The sequence below is a fragment of the Aquarana catesbeiana genome, linkage group LG10, assembly GCF_042186555.1.
Source record: "Aquarana catesbeiana isolate 2022-GZ linkage group LG10, ASM4218655v1, whole genome shotgun sequence".
Taxonomy (NCBI): domain Eukaryota; kingdom Metazoa; phylum Chordata; class Amphibia; order Anura; family Ranidae; genus Aquarana; species Aquarana catesbeiana.
The window spans coordinates 45,798,933-45,823,823 of NC_133333.1; the positions used below are offsets into that span (position 1 = coordinate 45,798,933).

Consider the following 24,891-nt stretch of genomic DNA (forward strand, 5'->3'; position numbering starts at 1 on the left):
GGCTCCGCTGGGGACTCTTGGTGCGAGGGGAGGCTCCGCTGGGGACTCTTGGTGCGAGGGGAGGCTCCGCTGGGGACTCTTGGTGCGAGGGGAGGCTCCGCTGGGGACTCTTGGTGCGAGGGGAGGCTCCGCTGGGGACTCTTGGTGCGAGGGGAGGCTCCGCTGGGGACTCTTGGTGCGAGGGGAGGCTCCGCTGGGGACTCTTGGTGCGAGGGGAGGCTCCGCTGGGGACTCTTGGTGCGAGGGGAGGCTCCGCTGGGGACTCTTGGTGCGAGGGGAGGCTCCGCTGGGGACTCTTGGTGCGAGGGGAGGCTCCGCTGGGGACTCTTGGTGCGAGGGGAGGCTCCGCTGGGGACTCTTGGTGCGAGGGGAGGCTCCGCTGGGGACTCTTGGTGCGAGGGGAGGCTCCGCTGGGGACTCTTGGTGCGAGGGGAGGCTCCGCTGGGGACTCTTGGTGCGAGGGGAGGCTCCGCTGGGGACTCTTGGTGCGAGGGGAGGCTCCGCTGGGGACTCTTGGTGCGAGGGGAGGCTCCGCTGGGGACTCTTGGTGCGAGGGGAGGCTCCGCTGGGGACTCTTGGTGCGAGGGGAGGCTCCGCTGGGGACTCCTGGTGCGAGGGGAGGCTCCGCTGGGGACTCCTGGTGCGAGGGGAGGCTCCGCTGGGGACTCCTGGTGCGAGGGGAGGCTCCGCTGGGGACTCCTGGTGCGAGGGGAGGCTCCGCTGGGGACTCCTGGTGTGAGGGGGGCTCCGCTGGGGACATCTGATGTAAGGGGGGGCTCCGCTGGGGACATCTGATGTAAGGGGGGCTCCGCTGGGGGCACCTGATGCAAGGACGGACTCTGCTGGGGGCACCTGATGCAAGGACAGACGGCTGGTGGCAGGCGACGTGACAGGTGACACGCTCAGGGATCCCACTGATTCAGCATTATGGTGAGTTGAATGATTTCATTTTATATTACAATGTAATAATAGAAATAATGCACTTCAATCATCCTGACACCATAACAACCATGGTGCCGGGATGATTGAAGTGCTAACACCAGGTGTTTGGAGTATCTTTATCTGCTGATTATTAAACTTTCTAGAATACACATATTTCTATTGTTGTGTAGGATCTGGGGCTGCTGTGCCTCCATCCCTCTCCCCCCCTTTCCCTCTCCATCCCTCATTCATCTCAGACTCTAACCACACCCCCTCGGGGCTTTCACACTGGAATTAAAGCAGCGGCACTTTCGGATCGGTTTGCAGGCGCTATTATTAGCGCAATAGCGCCTGCAAACCACCCCAGTGTGAAAGGACCCTAATGCTGCCACCTTTCTTAAAGCTGTTTCCAAGGATATTCAAGAATTCAAAGTTTCATCCCATGTGGAAGGAAATCTGACAAAAGACGAATCAAAAGCACTAAAATCCCTGATGCAAAATTCAGATATTACAATAAAACCGACTGATAAAGGGGGAAATATCATCATTCAAGATAATATAGACTATATACAAATGTGTAAAAACATTCTGAATAACCCTGAGTGCTATCGCCTGATACCTCGATCCTTAATTGATAGTTTCACAGAAGAATTATATGGATTTGTTGATGATGCATATTACTGTGGAATACTGGACAAAAATACATGGGAATACGTAAGTCACCCCCGAGAGGCCAGCTTTTATGCCTTACTAAAAGTGCACAAGAACTCGAGGAAACCCCCAGGTAGACCGATCATCTCTGGGAGTGGCTGTCTAATGCCGTGTACACATGGGCGGACTTTGACGGACTAGGTCTGGCGGACTTTTCGACGGACTTTCCTATGCACGATCAACCAAAGTCTGACGGATTTGTACGTGATGACATACGACTGGACTAAAACAAGGAAGTTAATAGCCAGTAGCCAATAGCTGCCCTAGCGTCGGTTTTTGTCCATCGGACTAGTATACAGACGAGCGGACTTTTCGACCGGACTCGAGTCCGTCGGAAAGTTTTGAAACATGTTTCAGGTCCGTTGAACTTTTGGGAAAAAAAAGTCAGCTGGAGCCCACACACGATCAAATTATCCGACGGACTCTGGTCCGCCGTACCAAGTCTGCCATAAAGTCCGGTCGTGTGTACGCAGCATAACTGATAACCTGAGCAAATTTGTAGAAAATCAGTTAGGGCCGTTGGTTGAAGAACTTCCCTCTCATACCAACGACACTATCAATTTTCTTCAAATGCTGGAAGGCCTCCACATCGATGGCCAGACCGTCTTGGTGGATATCTTTGATATATGCTCATATACCAGCTCTTCAGGTATTTATTTCAGATGCTGAAGGAGCTCATGGTGGTAAAGCAGCACAGATATATCCTAATATCTCTCAGGTATGTTCACTATTCCTACTATTACCAGTCACAGACCATATTCTATGCAGCCTTATTGATGCTGTGAGGTCTTACTGCCCAGTGCTTTATTCTAATGCACTTAATACCTTTGTGTGGAAGATATAAAGCATGGCAAGATCAATAACAGTTATACTGGCCCAGTTAAAGCAGGAGCTTTTGCTCGCCAGGCTTCAGTCCTCACAATGAAGCATTGGTTGCCGTTTGAGTCTCTGAGCTCGTTGTGTTCTGGAGGGGATCTCGTTTGCTGTCCATGATTGGAATGACCATCTACTATTCCTCAGACCTGTTCCATGTGGACTATTTTACTATGCAAGTAGTCCATATACATGGCTGAACATATATGATTAGAAATTCTTTTGTATATTTTGCAACTGGCATAATATTTACACCAATTATTGTATACTAATATTGTACTGCTAGCACACTTTCTTTGTTATGCCGTGTACACACGGGCGGACTTTTCGACCAAACTTGTCCACCGGAACGAATCCGTCGGACAATCTGACCGTGTGTGGGCTTCATTGGACTTCTGATGGACCTTTTTGGTCGAAAATCAGACGGACTTTAGGTTTGAAACATGTTTCAAATCTTTCCGATGGATTCGAGTCCGGTCGAAAAATCAGTTCCTCTGTATGCTAGTCCGACAGACAAAAGCCGACGCTAGGGCACCTATTGGCTTCTGGCTATCAACTTCCTTATTTTAGTCCGGTCGTTTGTCATCACGTACGAATTCGTCGGACTTTGGTGTGATCGTGTGTAGCCAAGTCCGTTCGTTCGAAAGTCTGTCGGAAGTCCATCAAAAGTCCGTCGGAAAGACCGTCGGACCTTTGATGCCAAAAAGTCCGCCCGTGTGTACACGGCATTATAGAAAACCTGTACCCATCGGAACCAAAATAACCTCTGAAGAAGGACTTTTAGTCCGTAACATGTAAGGTGTTTTACATCTGTATTGATCATCACAAGTCCGTCCCCCACCAGGACAGTGGTCAGCTCATACAATTGTACTAATCGGGTATCAGATAATGTTTTTATGTATTGATTTCTATATGTCCACTATGGTTATATGAAAAGAAATGTATACCTTTTTATACTCAATGTTTTGGTCTGTCTATAATACACCATTAGGGATTCATAACCGTGTCTTCGGGTACCAGGTTTTCTTCATTTGTTGTTAAATTGGGTCAGACAGACCAAATCCTTGTCCACGCACACTCCAATCCCTCCCCCTCTTTTCTTGTCTATATAGTATAGCATAGTGTAGTATAGTATATACAATATATGTGTATATATATATATATATATATATATATATATTTTTTTTAAGTAATATATATATATATATATATATATATATATATATATATATATATATATATTTTAGTAATATATATCATAGGTTAGTTTAGTATAGGATATATAGAATAGTATAGTACAGTATAGTATATACAGTATATATATTTTTTTTGTATAGTAAAGCATAGGTCAGTATAGTATATATAGTGTAGTATAATATAGCATAGTACAGTGTATATATAGCGTAGTATAATATAGCATAGTATATATAGCCTAGTAAAGCATAGGTTAGTATAGTATATAAAGCGTAGTATAATATAGCATTGTATGGTATATATATTGGGTTGCACAGTGGTGTAGTGGGTAGCACTCTCACCTAGCAGTAAGAAGGGTCGCTGGTTCGAATCCCAACCATGACACTACCTGCCTGGAGTTTGCATGTTCTCCCTGTGCCTGCGTGGGTTTCCTCCAGTTACTCCAGTTTCCTCCCTGTCACGGAACGCCCCACACTCCGCTTGAGTGCTTCCGTCATATACCGCTTCCTAAGTTCTGGAACACGAGTCCAATGGATCTGGCTATAGGAACCCCAAGAACTAGACAACACCAGTCTTGGAGTACATCAGAACTGCCTTTTATTTTGAGATTTCACAGACCTTTATACAGCAGGGATGACTGAAAGCTAACCTAATTAACATGAGCTAATTTACTACAAAATGTACCCAGACCAGATGACAGACTTGTAGGCACCGAGCTTCACACATTAATACAATTAATACAAACAACAATCTCCCCCCTCCTCAGCCCAGACCATTCGTCTATTAGCCAGTGCTGGTGGCTAATGTGATCAGCTCTCTCAATTAACATAAACAACAATGGGTGAAAAGACTCTTAGAGCCACACTAAACACATTATAGCAGAATTGATGACATTAGCATTTAACAGTACGAGTCCCAATGGTATAAATCAGTCACCATTCTAATATGGCATATAAAGGGTTCCAGAGTCTGTGTGTTTTGGGGGGACATGGAGCTGAATCCATAGTAACATCAACCCCAGGGTCCCCAGGCATACAGCTCACAGAGAGCACCATTCCCCCAAATGCTAGGGCCCATAATCGGTGGGCAACAGGCTTGCATACAGTCCTCTCCAACAGCCTCCGTCCCGGCCAGGTCCGTGACACTCCCACACTCCAAAGACATGCTGGTAGGTTAATTGGATCCTGTCTAAATTGGCCCTAGTATGTATAAATGTGAGTTAATGACCTTAGATTGTAAGCTCCTTGAGGGTGTAGGGACTGTTGCGAATGTATAATGTATATGTAAAGCGCTGCGTAAATTGACGGTGCTATATAAGTACCTGAAATAAATAAAAATAAATAAATAGTATAGTAAAGTATATGTTATTATTGCATATATCTGAATCTGTGAAGAATCATCCAATCAGATTGTTACATATATGACTGCCACGAGTCGTTTGTTGGCAGTGAGTTCCCTATGACAGATCATGTCTCTTTCAGCGTCTGAAGAAAAGTCATGTGTATCTGTGGTTGGACTGAACCTTTAAGAGTTAACAAGGCATGCAGTGCAGGACGATCAGCACTTCAGGAGTGCCATAGCGCAGGGTAATATGAGGTAATGCTGATGGCTTATTATTATAAAAAGGAGTGGCCGGTGGTGGCTCTCCTTATTTTCATTTTCACTAGAGGAGGAGCCTTGCAGGGAACAGGGTGAGAAAGCACCTGGGTGTGTTTTTTCAGAGTGGGGAAGTCCCTCTTGTCAAAGCTGCTTCCTATTCTGCCTGTCAGTTTGTACAATTGCTGGGTAGAGCAAGGGGGGGGACACCGAGGGAGTGAGCAGAGGAAGCCAGGAGGAGGAGGAGTGGGGGGGTCAGAGACTTTGTAGAGTTTAAGGCATCAGGGAAAAAGGGAGATCCTGGCAATGAGTCAGTAGAGCCCACAAGAAGTGAACGAACGTAACAATCTTCACACATTTAATCAAATCGGTAAATTGCCTGTATCATCCATGAAAAGTGGTTTGCAGAAATCTACGTGCAAGGAGGTCTAGCAAAAACAGGAGGACTGATGATGGCCACCATCCAACAATTGGTGCTAGATTGCTAAAGATTTCAATGGGACTGATACTACAGGCAACAACGTGACGAAATAAAATTTGCAGCAGGTAAATAGGGGGAGGGAGAAGACAACAGAAGGAGGAGAGGAAGAGATTGAGGAGGAGAGCAACCCACAGGGGCACATAAGTGTCAATGACATCTGCACAGGTTTAGTGTCTGGAGGTTGAGAACTGAAGATCTGGTTGGAGTTTGAGGACCTGGAGGTCTACATGGACTGTGCTCTTTTATTGAATGACTGGTAGACACTGTACAGTCTACATTGAGATTTGCACAAGTTTAGTGTCTGGAGGTTGAGATTTGCAGAGCCGGTTGGAGGTTTAGGACCTGGAGGTCTACATGCACTGAGATCTCTCATTAAATGACTTATGGACACTGTACCATCTACGCAGACATCTGCAGAGGTTTAGTGCCTGGAGGTTGAGATCTGAAAATCTAGTTGAAAGTTGAGATCCAGAGATCTGATTGGAGGTTGAGATCCACAAATCTGATTGGAAGTTGAGATCCACGGATCTGGTTGGAGGGTTTAGGACCTGGAAGTCTACATGGATTAAGCTCTTCCACTGACTGACCGATGGACACTGTACAGTACCACCACCAAGCAGGAAGGATGGAGGCCGTGTCACCTTTGGACCTCAGCCTCCGAAAAAGTGTTTTAGAGGAGATGTCCCGAAATCCCACCGGATTATGGGCAAAGGGTGCTGTGCAGGTGGCCAAGACCCTGAAGGAGGTCAAAATGGAGCATATAAAGTCACCAGCAGGGGGACACAATGGGTTGCTGGATGAAACAGGACTGCACAAAGACCAAGCCTGTTTGCCCCTGCGGAAACGTAGGTTCCCCCAGTCACCAAAAGAGGAGAAGCCCTTAGTGAAGCGGATTGATGATGGCGAATGGACAAGGCAGTACTACAGTTCCTATGTGACAATGCCGGTAGTGCCGACACCAGGTTATTACCAAGGTAACTATCTTGAAATCATTCAATATATATATATATATTTATATATAAGGGCTCATGCATATGGCTGTAGTTAATTTACAGATTTTTTTGCAGGGTTTTGTTGGAATCTAATGGTGCTTCTGTAAACACGCATTTAGTTGCCTAAATTAGCAGAATTCTTTTTGCATTCCTTTGACTCAAATTTATATGTGTACATAAATGTTTAGATGCACACGTTCAGGGGTGTAGATTTTTTACTTTTTTTATATTACCAATCTCAACAGAGCGCAATTTATCCGATGGGAATGCAATATTGCTGCGTTAAGATCTGTAAGAAAAATATTACAATATGGTTTACAGATCTGAAGGCAGTATTTTTTACGGCTGTGTGCATCAACCCTAATGCTTCTAATTGCTAATAGGGTGGTAGAAATATGTTGCTGTGCAAGGTTTAGTCAAGTGTAACCAATCAGATTTCAAGGCTTGTTCTCACCAGGTGCGCTGTAGGGAATGTATGCCAAAGCGCAAATTCCCACACCGCATGGAAACGCGCTGCCTTCTGCAGATGTGCTCAGGTGCCATTAACTTCTCTAGCCAACGCAGGTGCATTTGCAGCCGCCAAAACACATGGTACTGCTATTTTCACACGTTTCATGTGCATAAGGCAACATATTGAAATGAATTGGTTGCCCTAAACATGGCGCCCAAAAAAAACCCGCACAGACAGGCGCGGAGTGTGGAATGCATGCGAATGTGCGCATTTTCCCACATGGCATGAAGGGCAGCACACTGAAATGAATAGGCTGCCCTAGACATGACCTACACCGCATGGAAACGTGATGCGTTCTGCAGACGCACTCAGGTGCCATTAATTCCTAACAGCACCCACAAGCAGCTAGCAAACGTGGGTGCATTCGCAGCCGCCAAAACGCATGGTCCTGCTATTTTTGTGTGTTTCATGTGCATAAGGCAACACACTGAAATTAATTGGCTGCTCTAAACATGGCGTGCCAAAAAACCCTGCACAGACAAGTGCAGAGTGGGGAATGCGCAGTTTCCCACACCGCATAAAAACACGCTGCCTTCTACAGAAGTGCTCAGGTACCATTAATTTTTTATGGCTCCTGCAAGCATCTACTAAACGAAGGGTGCGTTTGCAGTCGGACAAAATGCACGATACCTCTATTTTTGCACGTCGCATATGGCAACACACTGAAATGAATGGGCTTCCTTAAATATGACGCGCAAAAAACCCTCAAGGACACACCTCATGGTATTGTAACAAAGTCCAAAATCAACACAGGAACCTGTTGGGTGAAAAAACTGTCCGGCATCTACCGAAAATTAAATATTAGTTTTGGGTGGAGTAGCCCTTTACTATGAAGAATCTATTTTTACCATCTCCGAATAAAGTGAGAACTATTTAGAACCCCAGCCAGGTTTTTATTTCTATTCTAGTCCTCAGATTTCCCATCATGTCTTTTGGGGTCACAGGGGAATGCTTTCCATTTGGTGAACAGAAAGCAAAAAAATATATAAAAATTCAGATAAGGGAAGACGGAGTTAGGGCAGAGCTGCCGATCTGCATTCTTCCTCCAAGACTCATCTAATGATGTCATCAGATTCTGACAGCAAGACAACTTGCATATTTATGAAGAGAGGTGAGGAATGACAGCTTCCATATTCATAGTACAGATCTCCTTTAAAGTTCTTACAGTTGTGTCCCCATTAGAAAGCTTTGGGCTCACTTCCTGTGTGGGGTCACTGAACACAGACTAAAAATGTTAAAGAGATTGGGGAAGATTTACTAAAACTGGAGCACACAGAATCTGGTGCAGCTGTGCTTAGTAACCAATCTGCTTCTATGTTTTAGCCCCCTGTTCACATGTTAAATCACATGCCAAATCGCAGCCTATTGCCGACAATGGCACTGTCCCTATCAGTGCGATGCTGACTTTGCCGCACTGATTTCCAAAAGTAGTTCCTGTACTACTTTTTGGCGATTTCTCGGGGGGATTTGAATAGATATCTGTGCAGGAACCCACACAGATGTCTTTCAAATCGCCCCCACGAACTCGCACTGAAATGCAGGTTTGAAATTGTGCGAGTTCAGCTGAACTCGCACAATTTCAAACCGGCAATGCAGTCTGACTTCAGGGGTGATTTGACAGACATCTGTGCGGGTTCCTGCACGATGTCTATTCAAATCGCCCCCAGAAATCGCCAAAAAGTAGTACAGGAACTACTTTTGGGAACCGGTGTGGCGCCGCCGCAAAGTCAGCGCCGCACCAATTCAGACGGTGGCATTGCCAGCAATAGCTGCCGATTTGGCATGCGATTTGACATGTCAAATCGACCCAATGTGAACGTGGGCTTATTGTCAAAACTTCATTGACCAAGCTGAAGTTAGAAGCCGATTGGCTACCATGCACAGCTGCACCAGATTTTGTGTTCTCCAGTTTTAGTAAATCTCCCCCCGTTGTGAACCTTCCACACCAATACAATCCGATTTTTGTAGAATGTGAATGTGTCCCAGTGGATGAACTGCTATTTAAATTACAGCAGAAATTCAGTTAATCATAAAAGTCCCATGTATTACGACACTGGTCTAATGATGACCATACATGGAATTATTTTTTATACAATCATATTGCACATAGGTTAATTGACCATTTAGAAATACGATTAGAAGATCTAAAAGATCGTTTGATGCACTATACACTTAGAGAGCATATAGAATTATCTACATTCATATGATCAAACTTTCCATCCAGACTAACCTGGATAATATCGATCAAGTTGATCAATTTTTCTGATGTATGTGTCTTTTTAAGAATTCACAATCTGATCCTGTGAAAAATCGTTGGATCAGATCACGATTAGGCTGACCATATACAATACAACCTGATTGTACAATCTTCCTTAGATCTACCATTAGCCATTCAGTGCAAGCGTTTGCCTTAATTTAATACTAGTTGAATGGATAGTTAAGGTTTGTCCTCATTGTACAATCACTGTACTATCTTCTCTAGATTTACCAAAACTATGTAATATAAGACGGAATAGTGAATGGACAACTTTACCCTATACAATCACCTTTAGCTTTACAATAATCCATGTAGTATAATGTCCTGCCTGATTTGATACAAATTAAAAAAAAGGGTTGTTTAGGTTTGTCTGAATATTACATAGTCTTGGTAAAGCTAAATGAGATTACACATAGATTGTACAATCAGATTGTATAGTGTATGGCCAGATTTAAATTGGAATACCCAGATGCAGCATTCTTTCTAGCGGAACTGCTAAGATCCTAACTGAAGCAAATACCAAACATTGCAGCTAATATAAATCATCCTCTCTGGTGAGAAGTTGTTACTACATCCTAAACGTTTGTCTGCTTGTCACACTCAAGTGACAGCTCAACCAATACAATGAAGAGATTGAGAGAGAGCAAAGGAGGAGAGATGGATGGAGAGAATGTGAGAGAGGAGAGAAGGTTAGAAATAAGAAAAGGAGAGATGAATAAAAAGGAAAAGGTTTAGAGGAAGAGAGATTTAAAGAGAAGGAGAGGAGGAGAGAATGGTGGTGAAGAAAGAGGAGGAGAGAAGGAGAGAAGGTGAGAAGGGTGGAGAAGAATAAGTGACAGGGAAAGGGATTGAGGAAAAAAGAATGAAAGAGAGGATAAGAGGAGAGAGAGAGAGAGAGAGAGAGAGAGAGAGAGAGGATAAGAGGAGAGAGAGAGAGAGAGAGAGAGAGAGAGAGAGAGAGAGAGAGAGGATAAGAGGAGAGAGAGAGAGAGAGAGAGGATAAGAGGAGAGAGAGAGAGAGAGAGAGAGAGAGAGAGAGAGAGAGAGAGAGAGAGAGGATAAGAGGAGAGAGAGAGAGAGGATAAGAGGAGAGAGAGAGAGAGGATAAGAGGAGAGAGAGAGAGAGAGGATAAGAGGAGAGAGAGAGAGAGAGGATAAGAGGAGAGAGAGAGAGAGAGGATAAGAGGAGAGAGAGAGAGAGGATAAGAGGAGAGAGAGAGAGGATAAGAGGAGAGAGATAGAGAGGATAAGAGGATAAGAGGAGAGAGATAGAGAGAAAGAGAGAAAGAGAGAAAGAGAGAAAGAGAGAGAGAGAGAGAGAGAAAGAGAGAGAAAGAGAGAGAAAGAGAGAAAGAAAGAGAGAAAGAGAGAAAGTGAGAAGGGTGGTGAAGAATAAATGACAGTAAAGGAGAGGAGGAGAAAAGATGGGTGGTTGGAAAAGAGGAAAAAAAAATTAAGAGGAAAAAAAATGAAAGAAGTAAACAGAAGAGGATGAAAGAAAGACAATGAAAGAAAGAGAAAATAAAAGAAAGGAAAGACATAATAAAAGAGAGGAAAAGAGAGAATGAAAGAAAGAAAACGAAAAAAGAATGAAAGTAAGAGACAGAGAGAGAGATAAAGAAAGAGATAATGGAAGAGAGAATGAAAGAGGAGAGAAGGGAGTCTAAGTAAAAGGGGGGAGGAGGAGAGATGAGTATCAGAAAAAGGGAGAGCAAATGAAAGAGAGGGGAGAAGAGAAGGGTGGTGGAGAAGGACAGGAAAAAAAGAGGAGAAATGGGTGGTTGGAAAAGCCTGAGAGGATGAAGGAGAAAGGGAAAGGGGAGAAGGGATGACAGAAAAGAGAGAGTGGAAAAGAGGAGAAGAAATATGGGCAGTGATAAAAGGGAGAGAGAGAGAGAGAGAGAGAGAGAGAGGGGGAGACACAGAGAGCGGTGGTGGAGTAAAAAAAAAAAAAAAAAAAAGGGGAGAGAAGAGGAAGGGAGATGGGTGGTGGGGAAAAAGGAGAGAGAAAATAAAAGAGAGAGAGGGGAAAAAGGAGAGAAGGTTGGAGATAAGAAAAAGAGAGATGGGTAAAAAGGAAAAGGGTGAGAGGAAGAGAGAATGAAAAAAAGAGGAGAGAAGGATGGTGAAGAGAAAGATAAGAAAAGAGAAGAGGAGAGATGGGTGGTGGGAAAAGGGGGAGAGGAAGAATAATACAAGAGAGAGGTGTAGCAGAAAAAAGGAGGGATAATAGAAGGGAAAAGGGAGAAGGGTGGTGGGAGAAAAAGAGACAGGAAAAAAGAAGAGGAGAGATTGGTGGCAGGAAAAGGAAGAGATAATGAAAGAGAGAGGAGAAGGAGAGAAGGGATGAGGGGAAAAAGTGAGAGTGGAATAAAGAGGAGGAAAGATGGATAGTGATAAAACGGAAAGAAGAAGAGAGAAAGGTGAGGAGAAAAGGGTGGTGGAGTAAAAGAAAGAGGAGGGGAAATGGTTGGTGGGAAAAGGGAGAGTGAGAATGAAAGAGAGGAGAAAAGAAGAGAAGGTTGGAAATAAAAAAAAAAAATCAAAGAAGGGTAAAAATGAAAAGGGAGAGATTATGTGAGAATAAAAGACAGGAAAAGAAAATGAACGAGAGGAGAGAAAGAGAGAAGGGATGCCAGGAAAAAGAGAGAAGTTAGAAAAGAAAAGAGGAGAGATGGGTGTGGGGAAAAGGGAGGGACAATGAAAGAGATGGAAGAAATGGTGTCAGGGAAAAGAGAGGAAGAAAGATAGGTAGTGGTGAAATGGGGAGAGAAATAAAGACTGAAAGAGAGGAGAGAAGGGTGGTGGAAAAATGAAAAAAATGAAAGGGGTGGGGAGATGGGTGGTGGGAAAAGGGAGAAAATAAAGAGGTAGCAGTGATTGTTTCACAGTGCCAACATCCAAATATAAGGATATAGAAAGGAATAGGGAGAAAGGAAGTGGAAATAAAAGAGAGGGGAGAAGGAGGGAATGGGAAAAAAAGAGGGGAAAAGAGAGGAGGGGAGATAGGCTGTAGGAAAAGAGCGAGAAGAGGAGAGAATTAAAAAGAGAGAGAAGGGGAGAGGGGTGCAGGGGAAAAAGAAAGAGTGTAAAAGAGAGCATGAGAAATGGGTAGTGGTAAAATGGAGAGAGGAGAGCGCAGGAGAGAAAAAGAGCAAAAAGGGAGAAATAAACTGTAGAAAGAGACTGGTATTGATAAAAAGTCTGTTAATAAGCCAACACGTTTCTATAGGCCTCCCCTTCATCAGGGCTTTAAACTTTTTTGCCATCCAAAGTATTGCACTTTCTATCCATAAACTGACTTTATAACGTGGACTTTACCATTGTCTGTCCATTATTTCTATGCTGATTCATTCAATTTTTATTATTCAGTATGATTATTAAACCTAAAAACTTACCAAGGTAAGAGTAATGTTCAAAGTCAATCTCAGCCAATTGGAATTCTTCTTTCACTGATCGAACATCAGCAAATCAATCTGTTTGATTGAAAAAATGTTGCTGCACATTACAGTACTTTATATTTGAGAATCTGTCTGTCTATTTAAGTGCAGTACAAAGTGGAGTGATAACACAGCCGTAACTCAGAGATATTGGTTCAGATCAGTAAAAGATGGATTCTGATTGGCTGGCAGAAGCGACATACATTGCATTGATTTTTGAACAGAATATTTAGATCACCGGATATGTTTTTCTGCCAGGCTATCATATTAGGCCAACAGCCCTGATGAATCAACTGCTGAAGCATTTAAGGCGCCTTGTGCTCTTTAAGCATGCTAAAGTGGCCTCATTATCATGTTCCGTTTTAGCATGCCTTAGGCTAATATCTTAAGTGCTTTCTGTGTCCCTGATCAGACTTTAGTTTTTGCATGATTGTTGTGGGGGGGGAGGCAGCTAGAATTTTCATGAGTTGCTTTGCAATGGATGCCTACCCTTGTTTTTTTCTAAACATCCATATTTTTTTTAATCTAACCATCCTATAAGGTTCTGATAATATTTATTGCATGGTCTCTCTCCATTCCAATCTCCTATATCTGCTAACCGGCTGTATGTGAGTATGACACATGCAGTAAACATCTCTTCTCCAAGCCCCAGGGATTGTTTGCACTTGTTTTAATAAGCATTCTCCTCCAGTATATCTGCTGAGAAGTCTATCTGTCAAAGCAATATTCTCCAAAGAACATAGGACAGCTGTTCCAGCTTGTTTGGACCTCCCTGAACGTACCTAACATTTTGCGGAAATTGAGACAAAGTCAGGAGCCAATCAGAGTATTGCTTTCATTTCCTACCCTGTGCAAGAGAAATGGAAGGAGGGATGTGATTGGGTGTGGCTACACTTCTCCCACTCAATTGGGAACTAAGTGCATTTATTATTCTAACATCACATCCCAATATTCATGGCTAATTTCTGTGTAGTGTATTTTTTTTTTATTTTGTAGCAGGTACATTGTCATGCATTAACATGTGTTTCCTTTGTGCAATGACATGTGTTACTGATGTGCGTTTCTAATACTTTTTCAGTTTATGATTTGGAGTGAATAGCATTAACATCCATTGACCAAAGCTTGTTAATACCTGTTGCCAATTCATCACAAAGCATGTAATATGCATTTTGATGAGTTGCCATTGACTTCTATGGGTCGCCCAACTCACTGATTCACACATGGTGAATGGCGTTTTTCTGCACTGAGTAAAAGCCAGTCAATGCTGGGAAAGCAATTATTTTTCTATGTGTCCCATTTGCACTACAATGCAGCCCACGCAGAGGTGTGGTGCAGCAGGCTACTGATTCGGCACTGCATCACTTTAACTGACAATTGCGCGGTCGTGCGACGCTGTACTCAAACAAAATTGATGTCCTTTTTGTCCCACAAATAGAGCTTTCTTTTGGTGGTATTTGCCCCAGTGTGAAAAAGGGGTCTAAAGATGAATAACACCTGTTCTGTCTCTGGGACAGCTAGCTAAACCTTCTTATCCCAATAACTGTAGATACCATATTTCTTTGATCTCAGTTTTATTAGAACAAGCCAGGTGAAACTACAAAATAACAGAAATAGACCTAAATAAGTATAATATTGCATACAATACAGCATGCATTGCATAAACAACGATATCCAGTACAAGATACTTTTTAAGTTCTCTAAGGAGTGATGGCGATAGATTGAGAAATACATGTGTTGCTTCCTGCAATGTGTTGAAAAGAATGGTGACTGGTTCACTTCCTGTTAAGATTCTACCCAGAATTCCCTGCTTGCTGACAACTTCCTTATTTACACATACAATAAACAATTAAATAGAACTGCAGCAATACCAAAAAGGAATGCTAGATGAAGCCGGCACACCACATATGATTGTCTTAAGTAAATTACACATTTTGCATGTAAATTTAACAACACAGGTACAAATAACCAGTATAAAACATCTGGTGGACAGAACAATACCCTTGCTATAGGTGTAGGCCATTTACATACCTTATGAAGCCTGACTGGAATACTCCCAGGACATTGCTAAGTACTCCCAGGACGTTGTTAATTGAGGCCTAGTCATTACTGCTCACCTCCACCATCACAGGAGTGAGCTCTTTCTCTGATTCAAACCCCCTCACATACTCTCTTCTCTCCTCAGATGCAGTAGTTCTGAGCTCAGCATTTGAGAGCTCCCTCCTGTGATGGTGGAGGTGAGCAGTAATGACTAGGCCTCACTTAGCAACGTCCTGGGAGTATTCCAGTCAGGTTTCATAAGATGTGTAAATGATCTACACCTATAAGCAAGGGCTTCATTTAACTTTAGTCAGAGCTGCACAGTTTGTTTTTATCTAAAGTTAAATGAAGCCCTTGCTTATAGGTGTAGATCATTTACATACCTTATGAAACCTGACTGGAATACTCCCAGGACGTTGCTAAGTGAGGCCTAGTTATTACTGCTCACCTCCACCATCACAGGAGGGATCTCTCAAATGCTGAGCTCAGAGCTACGGCATCTGAGGAGAGAAGAGAGTATGTCAGGGGGTTTGAATCAGAGAAAGAGCTCACTCCTGTGATGGTGGAGGTGAGCAGTAATAACTAGGCCTCAATTAACAACGTCCTGGGGGTATTCCAGTCAGGTTTCATAAAGTATGTAAATGATCTACACCTATAAGCAAGGGCTTCATTCAACTTTAGTTGGAGCTGCACAGTTTGTTTTTATCTACAGACACCCCTTATCTACATAGGCAGTTTTATAGCAAAGGTGAACTATCCCTTTAAATGATCTTCCAACTGTGCCACCACAAATCACGAGCCACTGTGAAAAGTGTGCCCTCACCAACAATCCAGTGACCTCTATATTACTAAAGGTCATTAAGTGAAGTGGGATTATTCCTCCGGATTGATCACAGGGCACACACAAGATTTAAATGCATGGTGGTGGATCACAACGCATGTATATGGACTCTTTCATAATTTTTTACTAAAAGCGGAGTTCCACCCAAAAGTGAGATTTTGGGGAGGAGGGGGGGGGAGCGGGTACCTCTCATAATCGGGTAACCCCCCTCCTCCCCAAAAGCTCAGTAGCCTTAGGTGATTGGAAGCGGAAGTTCTCCCTCACAAAGTCTTTTGGGACACATGACAGGTCCTAGAAGACTTCTGGACCAGTCACAGACTGCAGTGCCACTCGCGCATGCGCAGTGGACTTCCGGCTGTGAAGCCGCAACCTGTCACAGCCGGGTGCCCCTAGTAGAGATGCCGGCGCCACCAAGGGAGGACACTGGGAGAACACAGAGCGGGTGAGCACGGATGTTTTTTGGATTTTTTATAAGTCATGTTGTCACATGACCTTAAAAAACCGCCCCGCTAGCGCCCTAGAAGCGCCGCTAAAGCACAAACGACCGGCGCTTTATCGCTGTTTTAGGGATACTTCAGCGTGAAAGGGGTCCTGGTTATATTTGTGTTTTATTTTTTATGAATTATTGTTTTTTCCGGGTCACAGTGCCTTATTTTTTATTTATTTTTATTTTTGTTATTACTATTATTTTCACTTTAAAAGCTACACTGTTTTACATTTAGGGGTATAAGCAGGGGCCCTTATTTTGCTAAAAAAGTAAAGTCTTATTCTTAAACATACTGCACTGCAGAGCTAAGAACAGGCATTATTATTATTTACAGCGAACTTGGAAATATGCATTTTAGCACATTATAACACGACCGTTAAAATGAAATTGTCCCTACAAGATAAAATATCAAAATCAGCATGCAATAGTCACTAGAGATTTCCCCCACAGCATTTATTTCTGACACTAGTGGTGATATTTACAAAAACTGGAAAGTGCAAAATCTGGTGCAGCTCTGCATAGAAATCAGCTTCCAGGTTTTAGTGTCAGGCTGACCCCCCCACCACTTTAACCTCTGCAGCAATGCTGGCAGCATTCAAACGTCTATTTCCCAAAGACAACCTCTGGATATGACACTGACCATGTGCTCTCAACTTCTTTGGTGGACCATGGCGAGGCCTGTTCTGAGTGGAACCTGTCCTGTTAAACCGCTGTATGGTCTTGGCCACTGTGCTGCAGCTGCAGCTCAGTTTCAGGGTCTTGGCAATCTTCTTATAGCCTAGGCCATCTTTATGTAGAGCAACAATTCTTTTTTTCAGATCCTCAGAGAATTCTTTGCCATGAGGTGCCATGTTGAACTTCCAGTGACCAGTATGAGAGGGTGAGAGCGATAACACCAAATTTAACACACCTGCTCCCCATTCACCCCTGAGACCTTGTAACACTATCGAGTCACATGACACCGGGGAGGGAAAATGGCTAATTGGGCCCAATTTGGACATTTTCACTTAGGGGTGTACTCACTTTTGTTGCCAGTGGTTTAGACATTAATGGCTGTGTGTTGAGCTATTTTGAGGGGACAGCAAATTTACACTGTTATACAAGCTGTACACTCACTACTTTACATTGTAGCAAAGTGTCATTTCTTCAGTGTTGTCACATGAAAAGATATGATAAAATTTTACAAAAATGTGAGGGGTGTACTCACTTTTGTGAGATACTGTAGATATATGTATACACACACATACAGTATAAAAAAATTATACTGTGTATATACTGTATATCTACATATTTAAACCTTAACATAAAATTAAAGGAAAATGGAAAAAAAAAATACAAATTGTATTTATTATGTGCCTCATTTATAGTACTTTATATATATATATACACATACAGTATATTTGGGGCAGACTCAATTGACCACTTGGTCTGTTTTTTGTTTCAATGTTTCTAACTGAAGTTTAATACGTGTAATACGCCTGTGCTCCTATCAAGAAATGTGGAAAACATGACCAGGCGGCATTCCCTCCTGACCCAAGGCCATTTATGATATCAGATGTTGTAGAAGGTTTGCCAAGTATTTTGCAAGATGCTGATGTCACTTCCTGTTCTGGATTGTAAAGCCTATTGCTCCAAACTTCTGAGAAACATGCTGCCGATAAATTCTTTATAACCAAAGTTTCCTGGCAAGCTTTCTAGAACAGATTTCCCAACAGGAAAGGGGAATAATAATGGGAATCATTTGCTCGGAGGCCTTTCATTTGCATAGCAAATGAAACTTATGTAAGGAAAGGTCAAAGCAGAACTCTGAGCAAATTTCATGCCAACTTCTGCATATTAGACATACGCTCACCTATACATCCTATTTTATTACTTTTTTTTTTATTTTGGACATCATATGAAAAGGCTTAGAAACTCCCTCAGGTTTTAAAGCTTGTCTGTGTCCCCATTAGAGACATTTCCACTCATTTCCTGTCCCAGTGACACCAAGGACAGTGCTGCACTTCCTGTTTCCCTTCTCAGGAATACTTTCTCTTAGAAGGGGGCACATGCTGGTCCTTTCTGTTTTCCTGGCTGCATGCTCAGATAGGGGTCTAATATGGATCTTGCGGGGGGGTCCTCACGCTGCTTTTTATTTGCCTTTGAAAAAAAACTGACCCTCATCAAGTATAAGGGATCTGATATGAATCTGGGGGGGGACCACAAGTTGGAGTTGATTTTAAAAATTCTATACCCATTGGCTCCCTGTAATGTCCTCCAAAAAAGCGTGGATGGAGAAGCCTGCACTACTAGTGGCTAACCTTAATACCCAAACAGTGACTGCATCTCATAGGATATGGTCACTTTTGGGCCAAGAATATTCCATCCAGGTTTTTTCACGTTACCATCAAAGGATGCCATGCCGGGTGGTGCCTACAGGACCACCCACGCCTTGAACTTAGGTCAAGTCGGCAAAATTCAAAATGAGTTTGAGTTGCATAAGGCTAGCATTACTGTACCCAAAACTGGTATTCCCCATTGGGTAGCTGCTGTTGAAACTGAATGATGTGTTTTTTTCCACCACTCATAGGGACTCGTATTAAAGAGATCCCTACCAAAATACCATCTGATGCCGTCACTCTACTAAACCATCTATACTCTTTGGAAAGCATAATTGGGAAATCCAGCTTTAAGAGAGTGACCTTTACTTTGGGGGAACATTTGCTATCAAGAGCCTCTGTTGTAAGATTTAGTGGGCGATCTCACGTGGTCTTATGGTCTCTTTACAAATAATAATTTTAATGCCAAGTCCTATTTTTACCAGCTAGGCCATTAAAATAACCGCCAGGGGGCAACCCTACATGCAGTCCATCAAAAAATGAAACAGAACTTTTTATAGGAGTTGGCATTTAAAGTGTCAAGTTAATACAGACGGGAAACGACCAGCTGTTGTGACGCAACTGTAAATTCGACAATCTTGTCTTGCAGAATGTTCCTATTGGCCACACCTTACCTAGTAACACCTTCAACCAGTATGGACATGATAGTGATTGTGTTCCAGACATTAGCAGCAGTCAGCAAAACACAAGATGCTCTTGCAGACATTGTTTGTTATGGGTAATTCAACCAGATCATTAACATTGGAGGGGGTGATTCATAAAAACTGGAAAATGGCTTGTGGTAAGATAATGAAAGATAGAATGTGATTTACTTTGATAAATTGGCCCCAGTGCATGCAAGTAGTTACTGCCAGGGTCCGTTATGGATTACATTACAGTACAATGAGCAAAAGGTTCCCCATCCAGTGAACAAGGAGTATTCTTCTTAGGTCCATGCAGTCATTGCCAGTGAAGCTGCAATAGAAATAGGGTGTAGCAGGGACATAACTAGAAGCTTCAGGGCCCCGGTGCAAGAACTATGAAGGCCCATTTGGAGTCCTTCCCTCCGGCCTAGGAGGCGGAACGCCAGGGCCAGGTAACAAGTCCAACCTTTGCAACCCCGGTAGTTCCCCCACTGGTGTCAGTAGTTTTTTTATTTTTGTTATTTTTTTACAATATTATTTTTTCAAATTTTTAGTAGCTGCGTTGAAGGGCATTGCTGAGATATCAGAGGTCTAAACAGACCTCTGATGTTCCACCTTTGAAACAGGGAAAGGAGATTGAGGACACAGCCCTCATGTACAGAGCTTCCCGTTCATTCACAAACTGAAGTATGGTAAACACAGTTTACCATGCTTCAGTTATAAATGGACAGAGTCAGTGATCGGTACTGATCACTGACTCTGTCTATTCAGACAAAGAAGGGGCCGGTAAATGACATGTTTAGCAGCCCCTTCCTCGCTCTCCATTCTGACAACATCCCCCACAGCAGCCAGCAGGAGAGGGGAGGGGGGGACCCAGCAGAGGTGAAGGGGATGAGGGCGAGCCAAGACAGAGCGCACAGGGGCCTGGGGGCAGCAAAAAAGACTGGATAGGAGGGGTGACGGGGTGGCATATAGAGGAACCGATCCCCTACATGTTCCTCCTGCAGCCACTAAATGTCTGCGGGAAGAACATGGAGGAGGAGACGAGGAGATGAGGAGAAGCAGGCATTCAGCGGCTGCAGGATTAACATGAAAGAGAATGGTTCCTCTATATACTGCCCCTCCTATCCAGCTATAGAGGGGAGCCACTTAAGGATGAGGCTGGGTAGCAATTGCGACCCCTGTACTGTGTATGCCCCTGGTGTGTAGCGTTTTGCATAAATAGCCTCTCACTACCATTTCGATTGATAGTGGTCACCAGGACAGGATATGAGAGGAAATGCTTCCCAATGGCAACCCAGACTGTTAAAAAACAGTCAACAGTGGTTCCAACCATTGCATACTCTATTCAAAACTAAAAGCAGTATGTTTGGGCAGGTGTTTTACTTGAAACTACATGATGTACTACATCGTGACAACTAAAAGAAAACTCAGGGAGCACTAGAAAATTTGTGACCATGTGACTTCATGGACTTCATGCCTATGGGTCCAGCAAATTCCTAATGTTTCACCATTGTTAGGTGGAAGAGTCATACAGATTGGCCAGGTCACACTGACTTGTTTGAAATCCCTCCTGCGTTTAAAGTTTTGTATAATTGATTGTTCCGCATAGAGTATCCTTCTCATGCTCCATGCAGTCATTGTCAGTGAAGCAGCAACAAAAACTGTACATTGCTATTATTAGAAAAGGTAATGAGAAGCTATTTATGCAAAAAGCTAATCACTAGGATAGAAGTGAAAGGAAATCCTCCTCAATGGGAGCCCACACTTAAAAAACAGACAACAGTGGTTCCATGTATTACCTATGCTAATCACAACCAAAAACAATAAAAAGTTAGGGCAGAAGTTTTACTTGAAACTACATGATGTATGGAGAACTCAAGAAGTTCTAGAGAATTTGTGACCGTGTCTGATGGACCTCATGCCCATGGGTTCAGCATGTGGGTAGGGTGCAACGTGGTGTGCTGGAATAAACTCAGAGTCCAAAATGGATGAGAACAGTATACTGTGATAGTTCCAACAACGTACAAACAGGCCAGCGGGTAGGCACAGACCACCAGAGCCAGTTACAAACAGTAGCAGAGGATCGAGATATTGGAATGATGCCAACAGCTTCTGCAGCGAAGAGCGGAAATGCAGCCTGGCCAGTCCACATCCAAACGGGAGGCTTTCTATGGAGATATATCATACTCCCTGTACTTCCTCTACTCCTCAGGAGCCTTTCCCTCCCAGACTGGGAACCTGTGCCTACACTAGCCACTCGCATAAAGCGAGCCAAACCCGGGAGTCAGAGGACTCTGCTCTGACCCAAGATGGCCACCGAGGTCACGTGGGGTGCCAGCATCCAATCAGGCAGTGTCCTGGTAACCACAGAAAGTCATAGAGGAATCAAGTTCCTCACAACTTCCTTCCCCTTCTGCATTGCTGCTTTGGTCAAGCGCCACCTACAGTAGGGAATACAGACTGCCCCTGCCTACAAGTAGGTTCCCAATGGTTTATCATTTTTGGGTGGAAGAGTCAATCATACATGTTGGTCAGGTCATGCCTTGTTTTAAATCCCTTCTGTTTTTATATTTAAGTATAATTATGTGTTCCGCAAGAAGTATATTTTTCATACTCCAGTCATTGCCAGTGAATCTGGAACAAGAACAGTGTATGGCTTTTTGCATAGATAGCTGTTAGCTACATTTTTCCAATGATAGTGGTCAAAAGGACAAGAAGTGATAGAAAATCCACCTCAATGGGGACTCAGGCAATACAAAACAGCTAACAGTGATCCCAACCTTTGCCTACTGTATTCAAAACCAAAAACAATAAAAGGTTTGGACAGGAATTCTACTTCTATTCTACTATATGATACAGTATACAGAAAACTCAGAGAGTGCTAGAGATTTTGTGAACATGAAACCTCATTGACCTCATGTCTATCAGTCCAACAAATTGACAATAGTTCCCCATTGCTGGATGGAAGAGTCACTCATACAGGTTGGTTAGGTCAAACTTTTTTGTTCTAATGCCGCGTACACACGAGCAGACTTTACGGCAGACTTTGCCCGGCGGACGGGATTTCGTCGGACAATTCGATTGTGTGTGGGCTCCAGCGGACTTTGTTTTCTCAAAAGTTGGACGGACTTAGATTTGAAACATGTTTTAAATCAATCCGTCGAAATCGAGTCCGGTCGAAAAGTCCGCTCGTCTGTATGCTAGTTCGACAGACAAAAAGCCACACTAGGGCAGCTATTGGCTACTGGCTATGAACTTCCTTGTTTTAGTCCGGTCGTACGTCATCACGTACGAATTCGACGGACTTTGGTGGATTGTGTGTAGGCAAGTCCGTTCATTCAGAAAGTCCGTCGTAAAGTCCGTAGAAAAGTCTGCCGGGCAAAGTCTGCCGTAAAGTCTGACCGTGTGTACGCGGCATAAATCTCTGATGAGTTTATATTTAAGTCTTCAGCTAGTTCTTTATTTCTTTTCACCGTGCAGCATCCTTTTGGAAGATGAAATTGCATGTTTAGGCATTGTCTTCTTGATGTTTACATGTGTCCTACGCATAAGTTAAAGTCCGGGAAAAGATGGGGAGCTCAGAAAATTCAGGTAGTTTCCAGAGCTGGCACGATTCCCTCAAGCTTCCCATAATACAATGGGGATACACAACGCCTCAGCAAATTTACTACACATACGCTCAAGGTTTCTGCTTTTACATTTTGTGAAGTTTTTTTGTGGTTGTAAACAATAAAGTCAGATATAATACCAATTTAGATAAAACGAGTTGTTTAGATACCAGATGTGTTTGTGGTGTTTTCCTATTGCTATATCTAGAAGGATCAATCTCATTGTTTATAGTCTGAATTGGAAAGAAAGCCTCAGGGTGGCAGAAGAATTAGTATGTCAGCAGACTGGCCTTTATCTTATCTTGTCACAAAGTTTATTTTCTTAATAATTATAAAATTAGTCCATAATCATTCACTTATTAAATGCTGCAAAAGCCTGTATTTATAGCAACTGGAAAAAAACTACCTCTCCAAACCACAAACAATGGTTTGACAGGGTGAATAATATTCAGGCCATGGAAGACCTTACCGGTGTCCCCAGAGATAAATCTGCAGACCAGACTAAGAAATAGTTTTACAGGGAAGAATTAAAGTGCTCATCCCAATTTAAAGATTATCATTAAGAGGTCCTTCTTACCCATCATTTTCACTCCTCACCCATTATCCATTCCATTTTATCTCCCCTTCCCGCCCTCCCTCTCTGCCTCAGGTTGGAACCCTTCTCCCCTTTTTCTTTTCATCAACTCTCCCTCTGTGACCTGAACGTACCCCTGGACATATGTCTAGAGCAGTGTTTCTCTTTTTTCAGTCAACACCCCCTTTAAAATTATGGACAATCTCGAAATAGTCTTGGACAGTCTTGAGGCGCCCCATTCAAAAATGTAAAAGTTATTTGAATAGTTTTACATAATGCAGCAACATCAATACACATAGGACACCCAACGTTAGAGGTGATTTATTCTTCCCAAGCAAATACTAGTACCGACTAGTATTCCAGTGTTTCTCTTTTCCTTCTGTTTTTCTCCATCACTTAGCTAATAAAACCCCAAAACTGACTAAGAGGCAAGGGAGGGTCAAACAAGTATTATATGCAGTCAACTGACATCCTCCTTATCAACTGATGATGCCGTTGGTCATTGGTACAATAAAAACCTGTGGCTTTGTGTAACTAAAAGACAGGTTTCATCCACCCACCGGCTTGTCAACAATTTTGGGATAATTTTTAGGCATTTTGCCAAGGCACCCCTGAAGAAACCTCAAGGCACCCTGGTGTAAAAAGGCTGGTCTAGGGGACACCCCAAATACACTTTAAAAAATGAGGAGTTATCACCTAACTTGCAATATTGTCTATTCCAATTGACAGAGTTTACACTATTACAACGTATTGTGCACCTGGGTTGTATTTACTACTCACCCACTGTATACTATTATACGGTTGGTTTGTTATCTCATAACTTGTCTGTGTATCAAGACTGTCTATTGCAGTATAGGTGAATCTTTCACAATAAATAAAAGTATATAAAGAAAAATGTATACAATTAACATTTCAGTAAAGTTCTCAAGTAAATCCAATAGAGGTCATAGTATGTGTCTACTAGTACGTGTTTGGCTGGAGGAAGAAGTCAATCATGAAGTACATAGAAGGTCAATGTGTACAGCAGGGGTCTCCAAACTTTCTAAACAAAGAGCCATTTTACTGTCCTTCAGACTTTATGGGGGCAAAATGTGGCCATTGGAAATTGAAATTTTCTCTGATGTCAGTGGGAGTAAACAGTGCATCTTTGGTATGGGGGGGAAATGCTCCATCGTTGGGGTCAGTGAGAGGAATAGTACCTCATCGTTGGTGTCAGTGCAAGAATAGTGCCCCAGCTTTGGTGTCAGTGGGAGGAATAGTGCCCCATTGTTGGTTTCAGTGGGAGGAATAGTACCCCATCTTTGGTGTCAGTAGGAAGAATAGTGCCCCATCGTTGGTGTCAGTGGGAGGACTAGTACCCCATC

The 24,891-nt window shown here is 43.1% G+C and overlaps 1 protein-coding gene across 1 annotated transcript in view; it reads left to right on the forward strand.

The window, feature by feature from the left end:
* The first annotated feature begins 5,408 nt into the window (after positions 1–5,408).
* The window catches only part of BCL3 (BCL3 transcription coactivator), an 81,332-nt gene continuing 61,849 nt past the window's right edge, over positions 5,409–24,891 (forward strand). Inside the window, exon 1 of the mRNA XM_073602129.1 lies at positions 5,409–6,750. Coding sequence (XP_073458230.1) covers positions 6,366–6,750 — 385 coding nt within the window. The 5' untranslated portion in view covers positions 5,409–6,365. The remainder of the gene's footprint in view (positions 6,751–24,891) is intronic.